We start from the raw sequence: 18,883 nt of genomic DNA on the forward strand, positions 1-18,883 counted from the left end.
GCAAATGGCCTCCCTCAGTTTTATGATTTTTTTCAGAGGTTAGCTCTTTATTAACAAATGTTTAAAGGTATCACTGCAAGAAACAGTCTGGAGGAGAACAACAAAGATGATTAAAAGGTGAGACAGTGAGAACTTGAAGAAATGTTAAAGGACATGGATTATTTCTCATGGAGATGATCAAAATCTTCAGGGTTCTGAAGGACCATCAAATAGTAGTTTCCCCTCTATTAATAATAGAATAAGTGTTACCATATGACATACTCAGATTTTAAAAAGTGTAAAGAGTAGTTTCCTCAGGAGATGGATTGATAAACATTGGAATGAGTTATCGAGAAAAACTATGGAAATGGTTTCTACCTGTGAGAGCAAACAACAAGAACGAAAAAACAAAAATCTCAAACTAAACTCATCTTCTTGGATGCTTTGAATGTGGTCCACTGTCTGGCAATGTTCCAGTGCTTCAGCTAAATGGGCAAAGTCTAGTGTGGTGACAGTTACTGATTTTCAGTAGGCATAGTGACAGCAAATGCATTTATGGGAAGTATATTGCCCATTATAAAGAATACATTGACGTAACAAACCAAAGGGTGAACCTCTGGACTGCTTGACATTGTAAAGACAAATGACTTTTGTCTGTATGCGACAAATAGAATTTACTACTGACTGTCTTTGTGAATATAAACAAAACTGTATACAACTTCCATGTAGATATAGGGTAATTGTGCTTAATATAATCAATAATATACTTACTCATGAGTCCATTTTATTAGCACGTTTAGAGAACAGTTCTAGCTCTTTAACTCTTAGATAAATTGATATCATTGCTCCCAGGAGCTTTAGATCCTGTAATTATGGGGAGGTAAGAGCTAGGAATTTATCAGTGGAAGAAACTTAGTACACAGGTGAACTGTGTGATATTAAAGTGCATTAATTCTTAACTCCTACCGTTCTGCATATGAAGAAATATTGCTTTAGCTGTTTACTGCTTATCAAATAGGGATATGGTAGATGAAGTGGCTGTCACAGCCTCTTCCCATGTACTGTCTCATTTCTTTTTTTTTTTTTTTTTTAAGGGAAGGCAAGGGGTGAGGGCAGAACCACACAGTGTTGATGGGATTTGGGCCAGGGAGATGAGAGAGCTAGGGAAGAGAAAAGAGAATGTTAAAAAAAAAAAAGCGGGGGGGCTGTAAGAGGAAAAATACTAAACAGGTAAGGAAAGTGGAGAAAAAAAGGGGAAGCAAGGAGAGGAGAAAGGCAAGGGGGGAGAGAAGAAGAGGGAAAGGCAAGTGATAAGAAAAGGGAAGGATAAGAGAAGAGACAAGAGACAGTAAAGAAGAGAGTCCCATGTACTGTTTCATTTCACGTAGCAGTTCTTAATCAGATATTTGGGTGCTTGTTCTGTGTATCATACTTTTTTTTTTTTTTTTTTGAGACGGAGTCTCGCTCTGTCACCCAGGCTGGGGTGCAGTGGCCGGATCTCAGCTCACTGCAAGCTCCGCCTCCCGGGTTTGCTCCATTATCCTGCCTCAGCCTCCCGAGTAGCTGGGACTACAGGCGCCTGCCACCTCGCCCGGCTAGTTTTTTGTATTTTTTAGTAGAAACGGAGTTTCACCGTGTTCGCCAGGATGGTCTCGATCTCCTGACCTCGTGATCCGCCCGTCTCGGCCTCCCAAAGTGCTGGGATTACAGGCTTGAGCCACGGCGCCCGGCCTCATACGTTTTTTGATACAGTGGAGAACAGATTGTTAGTGCAGGAGGCCTCCAAGTTAAAATAATTTTATTTCAAAAATATGTTTATTGGAATATATTTTGTTTCCTTAAAAACAAATTTAGTGTGCCTGGATTATGTGCTATGTGATGAAATAAGTCATGAAGATTTATAAGCCATAATTCTTTATTACTTGGAGGAATTATGGAACAATGAACAGGAAAGTCAGAAGTAGATGAATGACTTGTAAGTTTTAGTTTTAGACGTGTTGCATTTGAGATGACAATAAGGTTGGAGATGTGAGACTAGAGCTTATGAGAAAGGTCAGGACTGAGCCTATAGATTTGGCAATGATTTACACAGAGGTGGTAGTTGAAGACAGAAGAGTAGTTGAGTTCCCTGAGGAAAAAAATAAAGAGCAGTGGTTCTTAAATATTCGTATAAATGAGAATCAGGCTGGTTGTGGTGGCTCATGCCTGTAATCCCAGCACTTCGGGAGGCCTAGGTGAGTGGATCACCTGAGGTCAGGAGTTCAAGACCAGCCTGGCCAACATGGTGAAACCCCGTCTCTACTAAAATTATGAAAAATTAGCCAGGCGTGGTGGTGGGCTCCTGTGGTCCCAGCTGCTCAGGAGGCTGAGGCAGGAGAATGGCGTGAACCTGGGAGGCGGAGCTTGCAGTGAGCCGAGATTGCACCACTGCACTCCAGCTTGGGCAACAGAGCGAGACTCCGTCTCAAAAAAAAAAGAAATTCTACTGGAGATTTATTAGTCATTTATTGAGTGCGTTCTCCTTATAGGGTTCTTATACCATTTTATGGTATGTAGTAAATGAAAGGGAAAAGGTAAGATACCAGAACAAAGATACCAATCTTAAATTATGCTTGAGGATTTCGGAAAGAATAGTTTAAAGCTAGATAAACAATAATTTACACATTTATAAATGTCAGAGGGTACAACCCTATGTTTATCTAAAGTCAATTCAATTTCAGGCTGTGAGTAGAGCAGAGTAAAGTGGATGTTCAAAGGTATCTGTCACCAATTACCTAACCAAGATGTTTATAATATAGAGGGGTCAGGAACAGGCTGGTGATAAGACAAGATGGAGCAACAGCAACAAAGAAAACATCTTTATATGGAAGTAGCACTCTGTTTCAGCCTCAGCTGCCTTTGGCTTGAAGACTTATTGGTGATAACTATAAACAGCTGGATTACAAATGTGAGGATTGGAGCAGACAAAGTTCTTAGACTAAGATATTTCCCACACAAGGACCAGGATATTTCAGGCCAAGGGAGTAATTTTTTTTTTTTTTTTTTTGAGACAGGATCTGGCTCTGTCACCCAGGTTGGAGTGCAGTGGTGCAATACTGACTCACTGCAACCCCTGCCTCTTAGGCTCAGGTCAACCTCCTACCTCATCCTCCCAAGTAGCTGGGACTACAAGGCATGCACCATCACACCCCACTAATTTTTGTATTTTTTGTAGATATGGGTTTTGCCATGTTGCTTAGGCTGGTCTGAAACTCCAAGGGAGTAATGTTTTTCAGAAAGGTTATGGCCATTATGAAATGTTGCTATGAAGTTAAGGAAGGTGATCTTTGAGAGTGCAGCTTTAGTAAAGTGGTAAGGATGCAAAACAGATTGCGGACATTTAAGGAGATGAGTGAGTAGCAAGACAGTAGAGCTAGTAGACAGACTTTTCAATTCAAGAAGTTTGTCAATCAAAGGAAGAGGAGAAATGGATGCAAACTTGAAGCATAATGGGGTTAGTTGATTTTTTTTTCAAGGTGAAGAGATGGGTACGTTTGAAGGTAGAGAAGAAGGAATAAGTTGAGAGGGAGGTACTCAAGATACTTTTAGAAAGGGGCAATAATTGAGAAACCAGAGTCTTTGAAAATACTAAAGGATTAGCAAACTTTGGAACTTTGGAATAAAGAAAGGAAACATTTTCTTTTTCTTTATTTTATTTTATTTTATTTTACTTTAAGTTCTGGGATACCTGTGCAGAACACGCAGGCTTGTTACATAGGTATACATGTGCCATGTGATTTGCTGCACCTATCAACCCATCATCTAGGTTTTAAGCCTGCATGCATTAGGTATTCGTCCTAATGCTCTCTCTCCCCTTGCCCACACTCCCTGACAGGCCCCGGTGTGTGATGTTCCCCTCCCTTGTCCATATGTTCTCATTGTTCAACTCCCACTTATGAGTGAGAACATGCGGTATTTGGTTTTCTGTTCCTGTGTTAGTTTGCTGACAATGATGGTTTCCAGTTTCATCCATGTCCCTGCAAAGGACATGCACTCATTTTTTTATGGCTGCATAGTATTCCATGGTGTATATATGTCACATTTTCTTTATCCAGTCTATCATTGATGAGCATTTGGGTTGGTTCCAAGTCTTTGCTATTGTGAATAGTGCTGCAATAAACATGCGTGTGCCTGTGTCTTCATAGTAGAATGATTTATAATCCTTTGGGTGTATACTCAGTAATGGAATTGCTGGGTAAAAATGGTATTTCTGGTTCTAGATCCTTGAGGAATTGCCATATTGTCTCCCACAATGGTTGAACTAATTTACTCTCCCACCAACAGTGTAAAAGTGTTCCTATTTCTCCGCATCCTCGCCAGCATCTGTTGTTTCTGACTTTTTTAATGATTGCCATTCTAACTGGAGTGAGATGGTACATCATTGTGGTTTTCATTTGCGTTTCTCTAATGACCAGTGATGATGAGCTTTTTTTCATATGTTTTTTTGACCACATAAATGTCTCTTTTGAGAAGTGGCTGTTCATATCCTTTGCCTACTTTTTGATGGGGTTGTCTGTTTTTTTCTTGTAAGTTTGTTTAAGTTCCTTGTAGATTCTGGATATTAGACCTTTGCCAGATGGATAGATAGCACAAATTTTCTCCCATTCTGTAGGTTGCCTGTTCACCCTGTTGATAGTTTCTTTTCCTGTGCAGAAGCTCTTTAGTTTAATTAGATCCCATTTTCAATTTTGGCTTTTGCTGCAATTGCTTTTGGTGTTTTAGTCATGAAGTCTTTGCCCATGCCCATGTCCTGAATGGTATTGCCTACATTTTCTTCTAGGGCTTTTATGGTTTTAGGTCTTATGTTTAAGTCTTTAATCCATGTTAATTTTTGTATAAGGTGTAAGGAAGAGATCCAGTTTCTGTTTTCTGCATATAGCTAGCCAGTTTTCCCAACATCATTTATTAAATAGGGAATCCTTCCCCCATTGCCTTTTTTTGTCAAGTTTATTGAAGATCAGATGGTTGTAGATGTGTAGTGTTATTTCTGAAGCCTCTGTTCTGTTCCATTGGTATATATATGTCTGTTTTGGTGCTAGTACCATGCTGTTTTGGTTACTGTAATCTTGTAGTATAGTTTGAAGTCAGATAGTGTGATGCCTCTAGCTTTATTCTTTTTGCTTAGGATTGTCTTGGCTACATGGGCTCTTCTTTGGTGCCACATGAAATTTAAAGTAGTTTTTTCTAGTTCTGTGAAGAAAGTCAATGGTAGCTTGATGGGAATAGCATTGAATCTATAAATTACTTTGGGCAGTATGGCCATTTTCATGATACTGATCTTTCCTATCCATGAGCATGGAATTTTTTTCCATTTGTTTGTGTCCTTGCTTATTTCTTTGAGCAGTGGTTTGTAGTTCTCCTTGAAGAGATCCTTCACATTCCTTGTAAGTTGTATTCCTAGGTATTTTATTCTCTGTGTAGCAGTTGTGAATGGGATTTCACTCATGATTTGGCTCTCTACTTGTCTATTATTGGTATATGGGAATGCTTGTGATTTTTACACATTGATTTTGTATCCTGAGAGTTTGCTGAAGTTGCTTATCAGCTTAAGGAGTTTTTGGGCTAAGACGACAGGATTATCTAAATATGCAATCATGTCATCTGCAAACACAGACAATTTGGCTTTCTCTCTTCCTAATTGAATACACTTTATTTATTTCTCTTGCCTCATTGCCCTGGCCAGAACTTCTAATACTGTGTTGAATGAGAGTAGTGAGAGAGGGCATCCTTGTCTTGTGCCAGTTTTCCACAGGAAAACTTCCAGCTTTTGCCCATTCAGTATGATATTAGCTATGGGTTTGTCATAAATAGCTCTTATTATTTTGAGATATGAGTGTTTTTAGCATGAAGGGCTGTTGAATTTTGTCAAAAGCCTTTTCTGCATCTATTGAGATAATCATGTGGTTCTTGTCTTCGGTTCTGTTTATATGCTGGATTACGTTTATTGATTTGCCTATGTTGAACCAGCCTTGCATCCCAGGGATGAAGCCGACTTGATCGTGGTGGATAAGCTTTTTGATATGTTGCTGGATTCGGTTTGCCAGTGTTTTATTGAGGATTTTTGCATTGATGTTCATCAGGGATATTGGCCTGAAATCTTCTTTTTTGTTGTGTCTCTTCCAGGTTTTGGTATCAGGATGATTCTGGCCTCATAAAATGAGTTAGGGAGGAATCCCTTTTTTTCTATTGATTGGAATAGTTTCAGAAGGAATGGTACCAGCTTCTCTTTGTACCTCTGGTAGAATTCAGCTGTGAATCTGTCTGGTCCTGGGAGTTTTTTTTTTTTTGGTTGGTAGGCTATTAATTACTGCCTCAATTTCAGAACTTGTTATTGGTCTATTCAGGGATTCGACTTCTTCTGGTTTTGTCTTGGGAGAGTGTATGTGTGCAGGAATTTATTCATTTCTTCTAGATTTTCTAGTTTATTTGCACAGAAGTGTTTATATTATTCTCTGATGGTAGTCTGTATTTCTGTGGGATCAGTGGTGATAGCCCCTTTATCATTTTTTATTGCCTATTTGATTCTTCTCTCTTTTCTACTTTATTAATCTGGCCAGCAGTCTATCTATGATATTTAGTTAATCTTTTCAGAAAATCAGCTCCTGGACTCATTGATTTTTTTGAAGGGTTTTTCATGTCTCTATCTCGTTGTGTTCTGCTCTGATCTTAGTTATTTCTTGTCTTCTGGTGACTTTTGAATTTGTTTGCTCTTGCTTCTCTAGTTCTTTTAATTGTGATGTTTGGGTGTCGATTTCAGAACTTTCCAGCTTTCCGATGTGGGCATTTAGTGCTATAAATTTCCCTTTTAACACTGCTTTAGCTGTGTCCCAGAGATTCTGATATGTTGTCTCTTTGTTCTCATTGGTTTCAAATAGCTTCATTATTTCTGCCTTAATTTCGTTATTTACCCAGTAGTCATTCAGGAGCAGGTCGTTCAATTTCCTTGTAGTTGTGCGGTTTTGAGCGAGTTTCTTCATTCTGAGTTCTAATTTGGTTGCACTGTGTTCTGGGAGACTGTTTTGATTTCCGTTCTTTTGCATTTACTGAGGAGTGTTTTACTTCCAACTATGTGGTCGATTTTAGAATAAGTGCTATATGGTGCTGAGAAGAGTGTATATTCTGTTGATTTGGGGTGGAGAGTTCTGTAGACGTCTATTAGGTCTGCTTGGTCCAGAGCTGAGTTCAGTCCTGAATATCTTTGTTAATTTTCTATCTCGATCTATCTAATATTGACAATGGGGTGTTAAAGTCTCCCACTGTTATTGCGTGGGAGTCTAAGTCTCTTTGTAGGTCTCTAAGGACTTGCTTTATGAATCTGGGTGCTCCTGTATTGGGTGCATATATATTTAGGATAGTTAGCTCTTCTTGTTGAATTGATCCCTTTACCATTATGTAATGCTCTTCTTTGTCTTTTTTGCTCTTTGTTGGTTTAAAGTGTGTTTTATCAGACTAGGATTGCAACCCCTCCTTTTTTTTTGCTTTCCATTTGTTTGGTAAATATTCCTCCATCCCTTTATTTTGAGCCTATGTGTGTCTTTGCACATGAGATGGGTCTCCTGAATACAGCACACTGATGGGTCTTGACTCTATCCAATTTGCCAGTCTGTGTCTTTTAATTGGGGCATTTAGCCCATTTACATTTAAGGTTAATATTGTTATGTGTGAATTTGATCCTGTCATCATGATGCTAGCTGGTTATTTTGCTCATTAGTTAATGCAGTTTCTTCACAGTGTCCTTGGTCTTTATATTTTGGTGTGTTTTTACAGTGGCTGGTACTGATTTTTCCTTTCCATATTTAGTGCTTCCTTCAGGAGCTCTTGTAAGGCAGGCCTGGTGGTCACAAAATCCAACAGCATTTGCTTGTTTGGAAATCTCTTTTGCTTATGAAACTTATTTTGGCTGGATATGAAATTCTGGGTTGAAAATTCTTTTCTTTTCTTTCTTTCTTTTTTTTTCTTTTCTTTTCTTTCTTTTTTTTTGAGATGGCATCTCACTGTCGCCCAGGCTGGAGTGCAGTGGCATGATATCGGTTCGCTTCAACTTCCACCTCCCGGGTTCAAGTGATTCTTCTGCGTTAGCCTCCCGAGCAGCTGAGACTACAGGCATGTGCCACCATGCCCAGCTAATTTTTTTTTGGTATTTTTAGTATAGACAGGGTTTCACCATATTGGCCAGGCTGGTCTTGAACTCCTGACCTTGTGATCCTCCCAAAGTGCTGGGATTACAGGTGTGAGCCACTGCACCCGGCTGAAAATTCTTTTCTTTAAGAATGTTGAATATTGGCCCCCACTCTCTTCTGGCTTGTAGGGTTTCTGCAGAGAGATCCACTGTTATTCTGATAGGTTTCCCTTTGTGGGTAACCTGACCTTTCTCTCTGGCTGCCCTTAATGTGTTTTCCTTCGTTTCAACCTTGGAGAATCTGATGATTATGTGTCTTGGGGTTGCTCTTCTTGAGGAGTATCTTAGTGGTGTTCTCCATATTTCCTGAATTTGAATGTTAGCCTATCTTGCCGGGTTGGGGAAGTTCTCCTGGATAATATCCTGAATTGTGTTTTTCAACTTGGTTCCATTCTCCCCGTCACTTTCAGGTACACCAATCAATCGTACATTTGGTCTTTTCACATAGTCCCATATTTCTTGGAGGCTTCGTTTGTTCCTTTTCACTCTTTTTTCTCTAATCTTGTCTTCATGCCTTATTTCAGTAAGTTGATCTTCAGTCTCTGACATCCTTTCTTCTGCTTGATTGATTTGGCTGTTGATACTTGTGTATGTTTCACAAAGTTCTCCTGCTGTTTTTCAGCTCATCAGTTCATTTATGTTCCCCTCTAAACTGGTTATTCTAGTTAGTAGTTCCTGTAACCTTTATCAAGGTTCTTAGCTTCCTTGCATTGGGTAGAACATGCTCCTTTAGCTCAGAGGAATTTGTTATACCCACCTTCTGAAGCCTACTTCTGTCAATTTGTCAAACTCATTCTCTGTCCAGTTTTGTGCCCTTGCTGGAGAGGAGCTGCGATCATTTTGAGGGGAAGAGGCATTCTGGTTTTCAGAATTTTCAACATTTTTGCACTGGTTTTTCCTCATCTTTGTGGATTTATCTACCTTTTTGATCTTTGAGGCTGGTGACCTTTGGATGGGGTTTTTGTGTGGGGGTCCTTTTTATTGATGTTGATGTTGTTGCTTTCTGTTTGTTAGTTTTTCTTCTAAGAGTCAGGCCCCTCTTCTGCAGGTCTGCTGCAGTTTGCTGGAGGTCCACTCCAGACCCTGTTCACCTGGTTATCACCAGTGGAGGCTACAGAACAGCAAAGATTGCTGCCTGCTCCTTCCTCTGGAAGCTTTGTCCCTGAGGGGCACCAGCCTGATGCCAGCTGGAGCTCTTCTGTATGAGGTTTTTCTAGACCCCTGTTGGGAGCTCTCTTCCAGTCAGGAGGCACAGGGGTCAGGGACCCACTTGAGGAGGCAGTCTGTCCCTTGGCAGAGCTTGAGGGCTGTGCTGGGAGAATCCTCCTTGTCAGGATCAGCTGCTCTCTTCAGAGCCAGCAGGCAGGAAAGTTTAAGTTCACTGAAGCTGTGCCCACAGACGCCCCTTCCTCCAGGTGCTCTGTCCCAGGGTGATGGAAGTTTTATCTATAAGACCCTGACTGGGGCTGCTGCCTTTCTTTCAGCGATGCCTTGCCCAGTGAGGAGGAATCTAGAGAGGCAGTCTGGCCACAGCTGCTTTGTCGCACTGTGTTGAGTTCCGCCCAGGCCAAACTTCACCTTTTCTTCTTCTTCTTCTTTTTTTTTTTTGAGTTGGAGTTGTGTTCTTATTGTCCAGGCTGGAGTGCAATGGCATGAGCTCAGCTCACTGCAACTTCTGCCTCCCAGGCTGAAGAGATTCTCCTGCCTCAGTCTCTCTAGTAGCTGGGATTGCAGGCATGCACCACCACGCCTGGCTAGTTTTTTTTTTTTTTTTTTTGTATTTTTACTAGAGACGTGGTTACACCTTGTTGGTCAGGCTGGTCTTGAACTCCTGAGCTCAGGTGATTTACCCACATCAGCCTCTTAAAGTGTTGGGATTATAGGTGTGAGCCACTGTGTCCAGCCAAAAAGAAACACTTTCAAAAATTTTCAAAACTGGAAATTCAAGTCAGTATAAATATATGATTAGTAATTATTTTGCCAAAAGTGTTTTTTAGAACAAATTAATTTTGTTAAGTGATGAATAGATTTTACACTTTATGATGGGCAATAGAAATCTAACCATTTCAATTACCCTGTAATTTCTGCTGGGCAATAGAAATCTGACCATTTCAATTACCCTGTAATTTCTGCTAGGCAAATCTCTTTTTCAAAGGACTATTAATTAGAAGTGGTGTTAGCATAGGTAGAATGGCTGCTGACATCTAACATAAAGGTAACTAGTTCATTTATTTGTGAAGCTGTGTTTTAAAATTTGAATATATTTTATGCCGAAATAGACTAGAGAAATAAAGAGGTTATAATATTCAAACTTCCCTATTTTCAAGGAAAATGAGCTATATAATGAAGTTGTCTGTATTTTCTAAATTTACTTTAAGAACTGTTACGGCATCTACAGAAAAGAGTATGTTTAGGTCAGTTGTGGTGGCTCACACCTGTAATCCCAGCACTTTGGGAGGCTGAGGTGGGAGGATTTCTTGGGCCCAGGAATTTGAGGCTACAGCGAGCTATGATCATGCCGCTGTATTCTAGCTTGAGCAAGTGAGAGAGCGAGACCCCCTCTCTACAGAAAAAATTATATATATATATATTTAGAAAGTTTCACATTTTAGGAGAAAAATCGAAAACTATTCTGATGTCCAGAGATTTTGTCAGATATCGAATAGCTTTAGGTCAATTGAATTTAAAATTATTTTTCTGTTAACATGGTGTACACAAGAGCATCATGTGGAATCAGGTATTTTTAGTGAGTCTTTGGGACTTAAGACTTTAAGAAATTAAAATTTAACTATTAAATATCTCTCTGGACTGGGCACAGTGGCTCACACCTGTAATCCCAGCACTTTGAGAGGCCAAGGCGGGTGGATCACCAGAGGTCAGGAGTTCGAGACCTGAGACCCCGTCTCTACTAAAAATACAAAAATTAGCTGGGCGTGGTGGTGCACGCCTGTAATCCCAGCTACACGGGAGGCTGAGGCAGGGGAATCACTGGAACCCGGGAGGCGGAGGCTGTAGTGAGCCAAGATCACATGTCACTGCACTCCAGCCTGGGCGACAGAGTGAGCCTCTGTCTCAAAAATAAATAAATAAATAAATAAATAAATCTCTTACTGAAGCATTCAGTAAATGATTCATTTTTTTTTTTCGCTTATACATTTCTAACATTTCTTTTTTTTTTTTATTATACTTTAAGTTCTAGAGTACATGTGCATAACGTGCAGGTTTGTTACATATGTATACTTGTGCCATGTTGGTGTGCTGTACCCATCAACTCGTCAGCACCCATCAATTCATCATTTATATCAGGTATAACTCCCCAATGCAATCCCTCCCCCCCCCCCCCTCCCCATGATAGGCCCCAGTGTGTGATGTTCCCCTTCCCGAGTCCAAGTGATCTCATTGTTCAGTTCCCACTGACCCAGCCATCCCACTACTGGGTATATACCCAAAGGATTATAAATTATTCTACTACAAAGACACATGCACATGTATGTTTATTGCGGCACTATTCACAATAGCAAAGACTTGGAATCAACCCAAATGTCCATCTGTGACAGACTGGATTAAGAAAATGATTCATTTAATAAGTTTCAGGTCATTTACTTTTGAAAACTGAGTTTTTAAAAAGGCTTTTACAATTTTTATTTTTAATAACAACAAAACCGGCTTCCTTTCAATCATCTTTTATCTTTGTTGGTGTATATAAAAGGAGAATGAATGTTTTGTGTTTATCATTGTCTAATTACTGTTTTGCAGTACATTATGTTGCTTGCAAGTTGCTGAGTATGTGTGAAGCCTCATTTGCCTCAGAACAAGGTATTCAACGACTGATTATGGTAAGTCTTAATTTAGGAGAAAGTGGAGATGAAATGAGATGGTTGTTACTTCTATGAAAATGGTTAAAGTTAGTGTGAAACTGGAAGGGGGTTGAATCTTTTAGTGCTGTCCTTTTTTGGTAGTGTTCCTTTTTAGTGTTCCTTTTATAATGATATATTTACTACAGTTAAAGTTCTCAGAATACTGTAGTTATTACAGTGGTTCGATGAACCAAATACTGAACTTATAACTCTGGGTTGATGATTTATTTTTTACTTTTCTCACCTCTAACTTGATAGAGTAACTGTTTCTTCATCTAAGGGAATGGTAATACTTAGTTCTAAATGAGTTTTTCAAATGAAAAATTTGAAGCACTAAGTAAATAAGGAAAAGAGTACAGGATTTGAAGTCTGAAGACCTAGGTTAGGTCTGCACTGACTAGCTATGTGACATTGGAAGATTACTTAGTTTTCTCATTTGTAAAATGAAAATGGTAATATCTACCTTAGAGTGTTATAGAGTTAAAATTAGAGTTTTTGTGAAAAATGCATTGTAAACTATAAAATGTATGCGTAAGTACATAGTGGTAGAATTTGTCCATGTAAAATGCTATGACAACAGCCTGATAACTCCTGTATCATATATAATATGATAAAACTGAGTGGAACTCAGGGTTCACCTTGTGTGTTTTCCTTATTTCAAATATTGTAGCCACTCCAGTGCCTTCACACAGTTATAGTTTCTCCAGCTTTTAGGGTTGTTTAGAGTGGGACAGTCAGTTTGAATTGAGCTATTCCATCATGGCTGAAAGTGGAAGTCTTCCTCTTACATTTCTGTTATTTAAAAGATTTTTAAAAAATTTTTATTTAGAGAAGGAGTCACCCTGGCTGGAATGCAGTGGTGTGATCTGGGCTCACTGCAACCTCCATCTCCTAGGTTCAAGCAATTCTCCTGCCTCAGCCTCCCGAGTAGCTGGGATTACAGGCATGCGCCACCACGCCCGGCTAATTTTTGTATTTTTGGTAGAGACAGGGTTTCACCATGTTGGCCAGGCTGGTCTTGAACTCCTGACCTCAAGTGATCTGCCCACCTCGGTCTCCTAAAGTGCTGGGATTGTAGGTGTGAGCCACTGCGCCCGGCCTAAAAGATTAATTTTGTAAACATTTATTTCCACCCCCCAAAATACAAATGTATGTTTATGTAAAATTAAGTTGTTCAGAAAGGTAATTAAAGTAATAAAAAGTGATTTTCTGCTCCATCCCTCTCTATCTGCTCTCGCTCTCTCTTTTTTTTTTTTTTTTTTGACAGGATGTCACTCTGTAGCCCAGACTGGAGTGCAATGGCATGATCTCAGCTCACTGCAGCCTCCACCTCTCGGGTTCAAGTGGTTCTCCTGCCTCAGCTTCCAGAGTAACTGGGATTACAAGTGTGTGCCACCATGTCAGGCTAATTTTTTTTTTGAAGTAGAGACAGGGTTTCACCATGTTGGCCAGGCTGGTCTCGAACTCCTGACCTTGTGATCCACCTGCCTCGGCCTCCCAAAGTGCTGGGATTACAGGCATGAGCCACCGCACCCGGCCTCTTCACCTGATTTTTTTTCCCCCTCATTTAATATTATATCCTAGGGATTACTCCACAGAAATAGACATTTCTCAAAAGAAGACATTCATACAGCCAACAGACACATGAAAAAATGCTCGTCATCACTGGCCATCAGAGAAATGCAAATCAAAACCACAATGAAATACCATCTCACACCAGTTAGAATGGCAATCATTAAAAAGTCAGGAAACAACAGGTGCTGGAGAGGATGTGGAGAAATAGGAACACTTTTACACTGTTGGTGGGATTGTAAACTAGTTCAACCATTATGGAAAACAGTATGGCGATTCCTCAAGGATCTAGATCTAGATGTACCATATGACCCAGCCATCCCACTACTGGGTATATACCCAAAGGATTATAAATCATGCTGCTATAAAGACACATGCACACGTATGTTTATTGCGGCACTATTCACAATAGCAAAGACTTGGAATCAACCCAAATGTCCATCTGTGACAGACTGGATTAAGAAAATGTGGCACATATACACCATGGAATACTATGCAGCCATAAAAAAGGATGAGTTTGCATCCTTTGTAGGGACATGGATGCAGCTGGAAACCATCATTCTCAGCAAACTATCACAAGAAGAGAAAACCAAACACCGCATGTTCTCACTCATAGGTGGGAACTGAACAATGAGAACACTTGGACTCGGGAAGGGGAACATCACACACTGGGGCCTATCATGGGGAGGGGGGAGGGGGGAGGGATTGCATTGGGAGTTATACCTGATGTAAAGGACGAGTTGACGGGTGCAGCACACCAACATGGCACAAGTATACATATGTAACAAACCTGCACGTTATGCACATGTACCCTAGAACTTAAAGTGTAATAATAATAATAAAAAGAAATATTCCCTATTTTTAATAGCTGTATTTCAGTTGCTGTATGTACCTTATTACGTTCAACCAGCCTCCCTTGATGGACATTTGGGTGCTGCAATGAATTGCCTTGTGCATATGTCTTAGCCACTTTTAAGGCTATTACTATAACCATTTCTGTTTTCACTCTCATGGTTCCCTCTATGTATCTTAGTTACATGCTTGTATCACTGTATTGGTTTGGGAGGGCTGCCATAACAAAATATCACAGGTTGGTTGGCTTAAACAACAGATATTTATTTTCTCACAGTTTTGAAGGCTAGAAGTTCAAGATCAAGGTATCAGGTTTGATTTCTTCTGAGTACTCTTTCCTTGGCTTGTGGATGTCCACCTTTTTGCTGTGTCCTCTCACACGGCCTTTCCTCTGTGTGTGCTCATTCTTTGTGTCCATTTGTGTGTCCAAATTTCCTCTGGTTATAAGGATATCAGTTAGATGAAATTAGGGCCTGCCCTAATGACCTCATTTTAATGCAATCCTTTCTTAAAGCCCCTATCTATAAATACAGTTACATTCTGAGGTGTTGGAGGTTAGGGCTACAGTGTAGGATTTTGAAGGGACATAATTCTGCTTATAACAATAACTAATTCTTTTTTTTTTTTTTTTTTTTGAGACAGGGTCTCACTCTGTCGCCCAAGCTGGAGTGCAGTGGCATGATCTCAGCTCACTGCAACCTCCACCTTCAGGGCTCAAGCAATTCTTGTGCCTCAGTCTCCTGAGTAGCTGGGACTACAGGCATGCACCACCACGCCCAGCTAATTTTTTGTATTTTTAGTAGAGATGGGGTTTTGCCATGTTGCCCAGGCTGGTCTCAAATTACTGAGTTCAGGCTATCCACCTGCCTCGGCCTCCCAAAGTGCTGGGGTTACAGGCGTGAGCCACTATGCCTGGCCAATAACTAATTATTGATTTATCAGCTTTATTTATGATCTATTTATTTGCTATTATAATGGATGAGGATTTATCTCATGTTACCTCCCCCATCCTCTCTCAATTTTTGTTAATTATATTATACTATTTTAAATTTATCTGTTGGCTGTCTTTTAAAACTTTAAATTGTGTATATTTTATATATACATGCATATAATTTTTTGTATATATGTATGTATTTTAAAAGTATACTTTTTTTTGCGATAGGATCTTGTTCTGTCACCCAGGCTAGAGTTCAATGGCGTAATCTTGGCTCACTGCAACCTTGGCACCCTGGGCTCAAGCGATCTTCCCATCTCAGCCTCCCAAGTAGCTGGGACCACAGGTGCGCACCACCATGCCCAGCTAATTTTTTTGTATTTTTAGTAGAGATGGGGGGATCTCACCATGTTTCCCAGGCTGGTCTCGAACTCCTGAGCTTAAGAAATCCGTCCACCTCGGCCTCCCAAAGTGCTGGGATTACAGGCATGAGCCACGGCGCCTGGCCTAAAATTATATATATATATATTTTTTGGAGACAGAGTCTTTCTTGCCTGTTGTCCAGGATGGAGTGCAGTGGCGTGATCATGGCTCACTGCAGCCTTCACTTCCCAGGCTCAAGCGATCTTCCTGCCTTAGCCTCCCTAGTAGCTGAGACCACAGGTGTGCACCACCATGCCCAACTAATTTTTAAATTTTTTTGCAGAGACAGGATCTTGCTATGTTATGTTGCTCAGGCCGGTCTCGAATTCCTGGCCTGACGTTATCCTTTCATCTCAGCCTCACAAAGGGCTAGGATTACAGGCGTGAGCCACACCATGCTCAGCCCAAGTCGTATATTTAAACTTTTCTTTCTTTTTTAAAAAAAAATCAGATTTGGAGTTTATCTCTTTACTTGCTACTTTGTGAGGATATTTCCATTCTTTCTATCTCTCTTTCCCTTTAACCTTCCACCTTCTGTCACCTCTAACATTTGCATTTTTAGCTTTGTTGATCCCAAATAATGAAAACTGAAAAGGCATGTTATTGATTGTGACTATTATTTAACTCTGTGGATTATAATTTTATATCTCTGTATGTTTCCATCTGCTAGCTCTCTCAATTCTATTTTCTCAGATATTCTGTTGTTGAGTGTGATGTCCTTTCATGGCATTGGTTTCTCTCAATTGTTTGGTAATTCTTGCTCATATTTGATTTGAAATTCTGTGATGATCTTCTATGAATATGGTATCACACTGTGTACTATAACCTGAATCCAGTGACTGATGAAGAGGTAGGACTGGATGTTTTTCATTAACCTGTGTTGTCAGCCACCTAGAACTCTGTTTCTGTCCAGCCAAAGTAATTGTACTCTCTGTTCCTTTCTGGAAAGGAGGGAGGAAGATCCTTTCTTGGGGAGGCCTACTGCCTGATGTTCCTACTGTTCACATCCAGGGCTGTTTCCATATTTTGCATTTTTGTGCATGTTGGGATATCTACCAGTTACAATACTGTGAGCTCCTTCAGTGAGACTGAATGTAAAGGTACTTAATAAACATTTGTTGGATTAATCCAAATTTTATTGCAGGTGGAATTAAAAACTAGAACTCCAGTAGTCCAATGCTTATCATACACCTTTCTTCAAGTATATGAAGCATTAAGTTTTTCAAAACTTTCTCTTCCTAAGTTACCTCAGTGTTTTCTTTTAATATTTCCTCAGATGTGTTTTTAAGTCTATTAATTTCTGCTACTATTTTTGTCTTTATGACCATTTCTCTTAAATTGTGGAGTTCAAAGTAGAACACAGAACTCTAACAAATGCTAACTGTTGCTTTTTGTTTTCTGTGAGTTACATGACTGAATATGGGCAGAGGATTCAGTATTTTCTCCAGTATTCCCCAACCAATTTGGTGGAGGTATGAATTTTTAAAAATTATTTTCTAATTTCTCTCTTCTAGATGAATACAAGAATAGGAAGAGAATGGTTGGATGCTGGAAATTTTCTAATCGCTGATGAATGTTTTCAAGCTGCTGTGGCCGTAAGTCACCATTGATTTTTAGCTGAGGCAATTATTAGTAGTAACATCTGTGGTTATTCTCATTGTTACATTGTACTGTGGTTTTATTTTTCAGAGTCTGGAGCAATTATACATCAAATTAATTCAAAGGAGCTCCCCTGACGCTGACTTGATCATGGAGAAGATTACTGTTGAGAGAGACCACTTCAGAGTGCTTTCTTACCAAGCAGAGTCTGTAGGTATCATGGGCACCAGGGTCTTCCAGTGGGGCATTTTTTCCATATGTAAATGTAAAAGTGATGATATATAACCTATTGGAAGAAAGTGAGATGTCACTGGCCTTTTATAGGATATTAATTTGACCTTTTTATCTCTGTTATATCTGAAGGTGATGTTACTAATGCTGATTGGAATCTATGGGGTGGCTAAGGGTGAGAAGACTGATATACAGTTAAACATCATTTTCACCCCCTGCATGTAACACCTGTCATTTATTTATGGCAGCAGTCCCTACTTGAAACACCTGTCTCTGTGACTGTCTCTTACATTCACAGTCTGCCTAAAATATTTGCCTGAAAAGAGCCTTGTCATTTGCAGTTGTTCTGAGTTGTCTATTGATGTTTAAAAGTCTGCTGCGATCACACACTGTTTAAAGTTATACTTTACCTCTGTTTACCTTGTGGATTTCTTTGTCATCATACACTTAGGTGTGCATTTGAACTATGATGAGTTTGCTTTCTGTTATTACACAATTCTGGAAATGAAAAATCCCCAGCTGGGCATGGTGGCTTGTGCCTGTAATCCCAGCACTTTGGGAGCCTGAAGTGGAAAGATTGCTTGAGCTCAGGAATTGGAGACCAACCTGGGCAGCATAGTAAGACCCCCATCTCTACCAAAAAATAAAAGTAAAAAATTAGCCAGTCTTGGTGGTGCGCACCTGTAGTTCTGGCTACTACGGAGTCTGAGGCAGAAAGATCCCTTGAGCCCAGGAGTCTGAGGTTAAAGTGAGCTATGAGTGAGCTATGACTGTGCCACTGCACTCCAGCCTGAGTGACAGAGCTAGACTCTGTCTCAAAAAACAAACAAACGGCTGGGCGCGGTGGCTCAAGCCTGTAATCCCAGCACTTTGGGAGGCCGAGACGGGCGGATCACGAGGTCAGGAGATCGAGACCATCCTGGCTAACACGGTGAAACCCCGTCTCTACTAAAAATACAAAAACTAGCCGGGCGAGGTGGCGGGCGCCTGTAGTCCCAGCTACTCCGGAGGCTGAGGCAGGAGAATGGCGTGAACCCAGGAGGCGGAGCTTGCAGTGAGTTGAGATTCGGCCACTGCACTGCAGTCCGGGCGACAGAGCGAAACTCCACCTCAAAAAAAACAAACAAACAAACAAAATAACAACAAAACAGAGAAATCCCCTTTTTATTTTTTAACATATTTATTGAGATACAATTCATATACCATAAAATTCACCCA

General features: G+C 40.2%; 1 protein-coding gene across 2 annotated transcripts in view; it reads left to right on the forward strand.

The window, feature by feature from the left end:
- Positions 1-18,883, forward strand: part of TEX11 (testis expressed 11) — a 350,946-nt gene that overhangs the window by 40,432 nt on the left and 291,631 nt on the right. For both annotated transcript variants that reach the window (XM_011943127.1, XM_011943129.1), the window contains 3 exons: positions 11,954-12,033; positions 17,350-17,430; positions 17,525-17,644. In XM_011943127.1, the coding sequence (XP_011798517.1) occupies positions 11,954-12,033; positions 17,350-17,430; positions 17,525-17,644 (281 nt within the window). The remainder of the gene's footprint in view (positions 1-11,953; positions 12,034-17,349; positions 17,431-17,524; positions 17,645-18,883) is intronic.

This window comes from Colobus angolensis, unplaced genomic scaffold (assembly GCF_000951035.1).
Source record: "Colobus angolensis palliatus isolate OR3802 unplaced genomic scaffold, Cang.pa_1.0 Scaffold216, whole genome shotgun sequence".
Lineage (NCBI taxonomy): Eukaryota > Metazoa > Chordata > Mammalia > Primates > Cercopithecidae > Colobus > Colobus angolensis.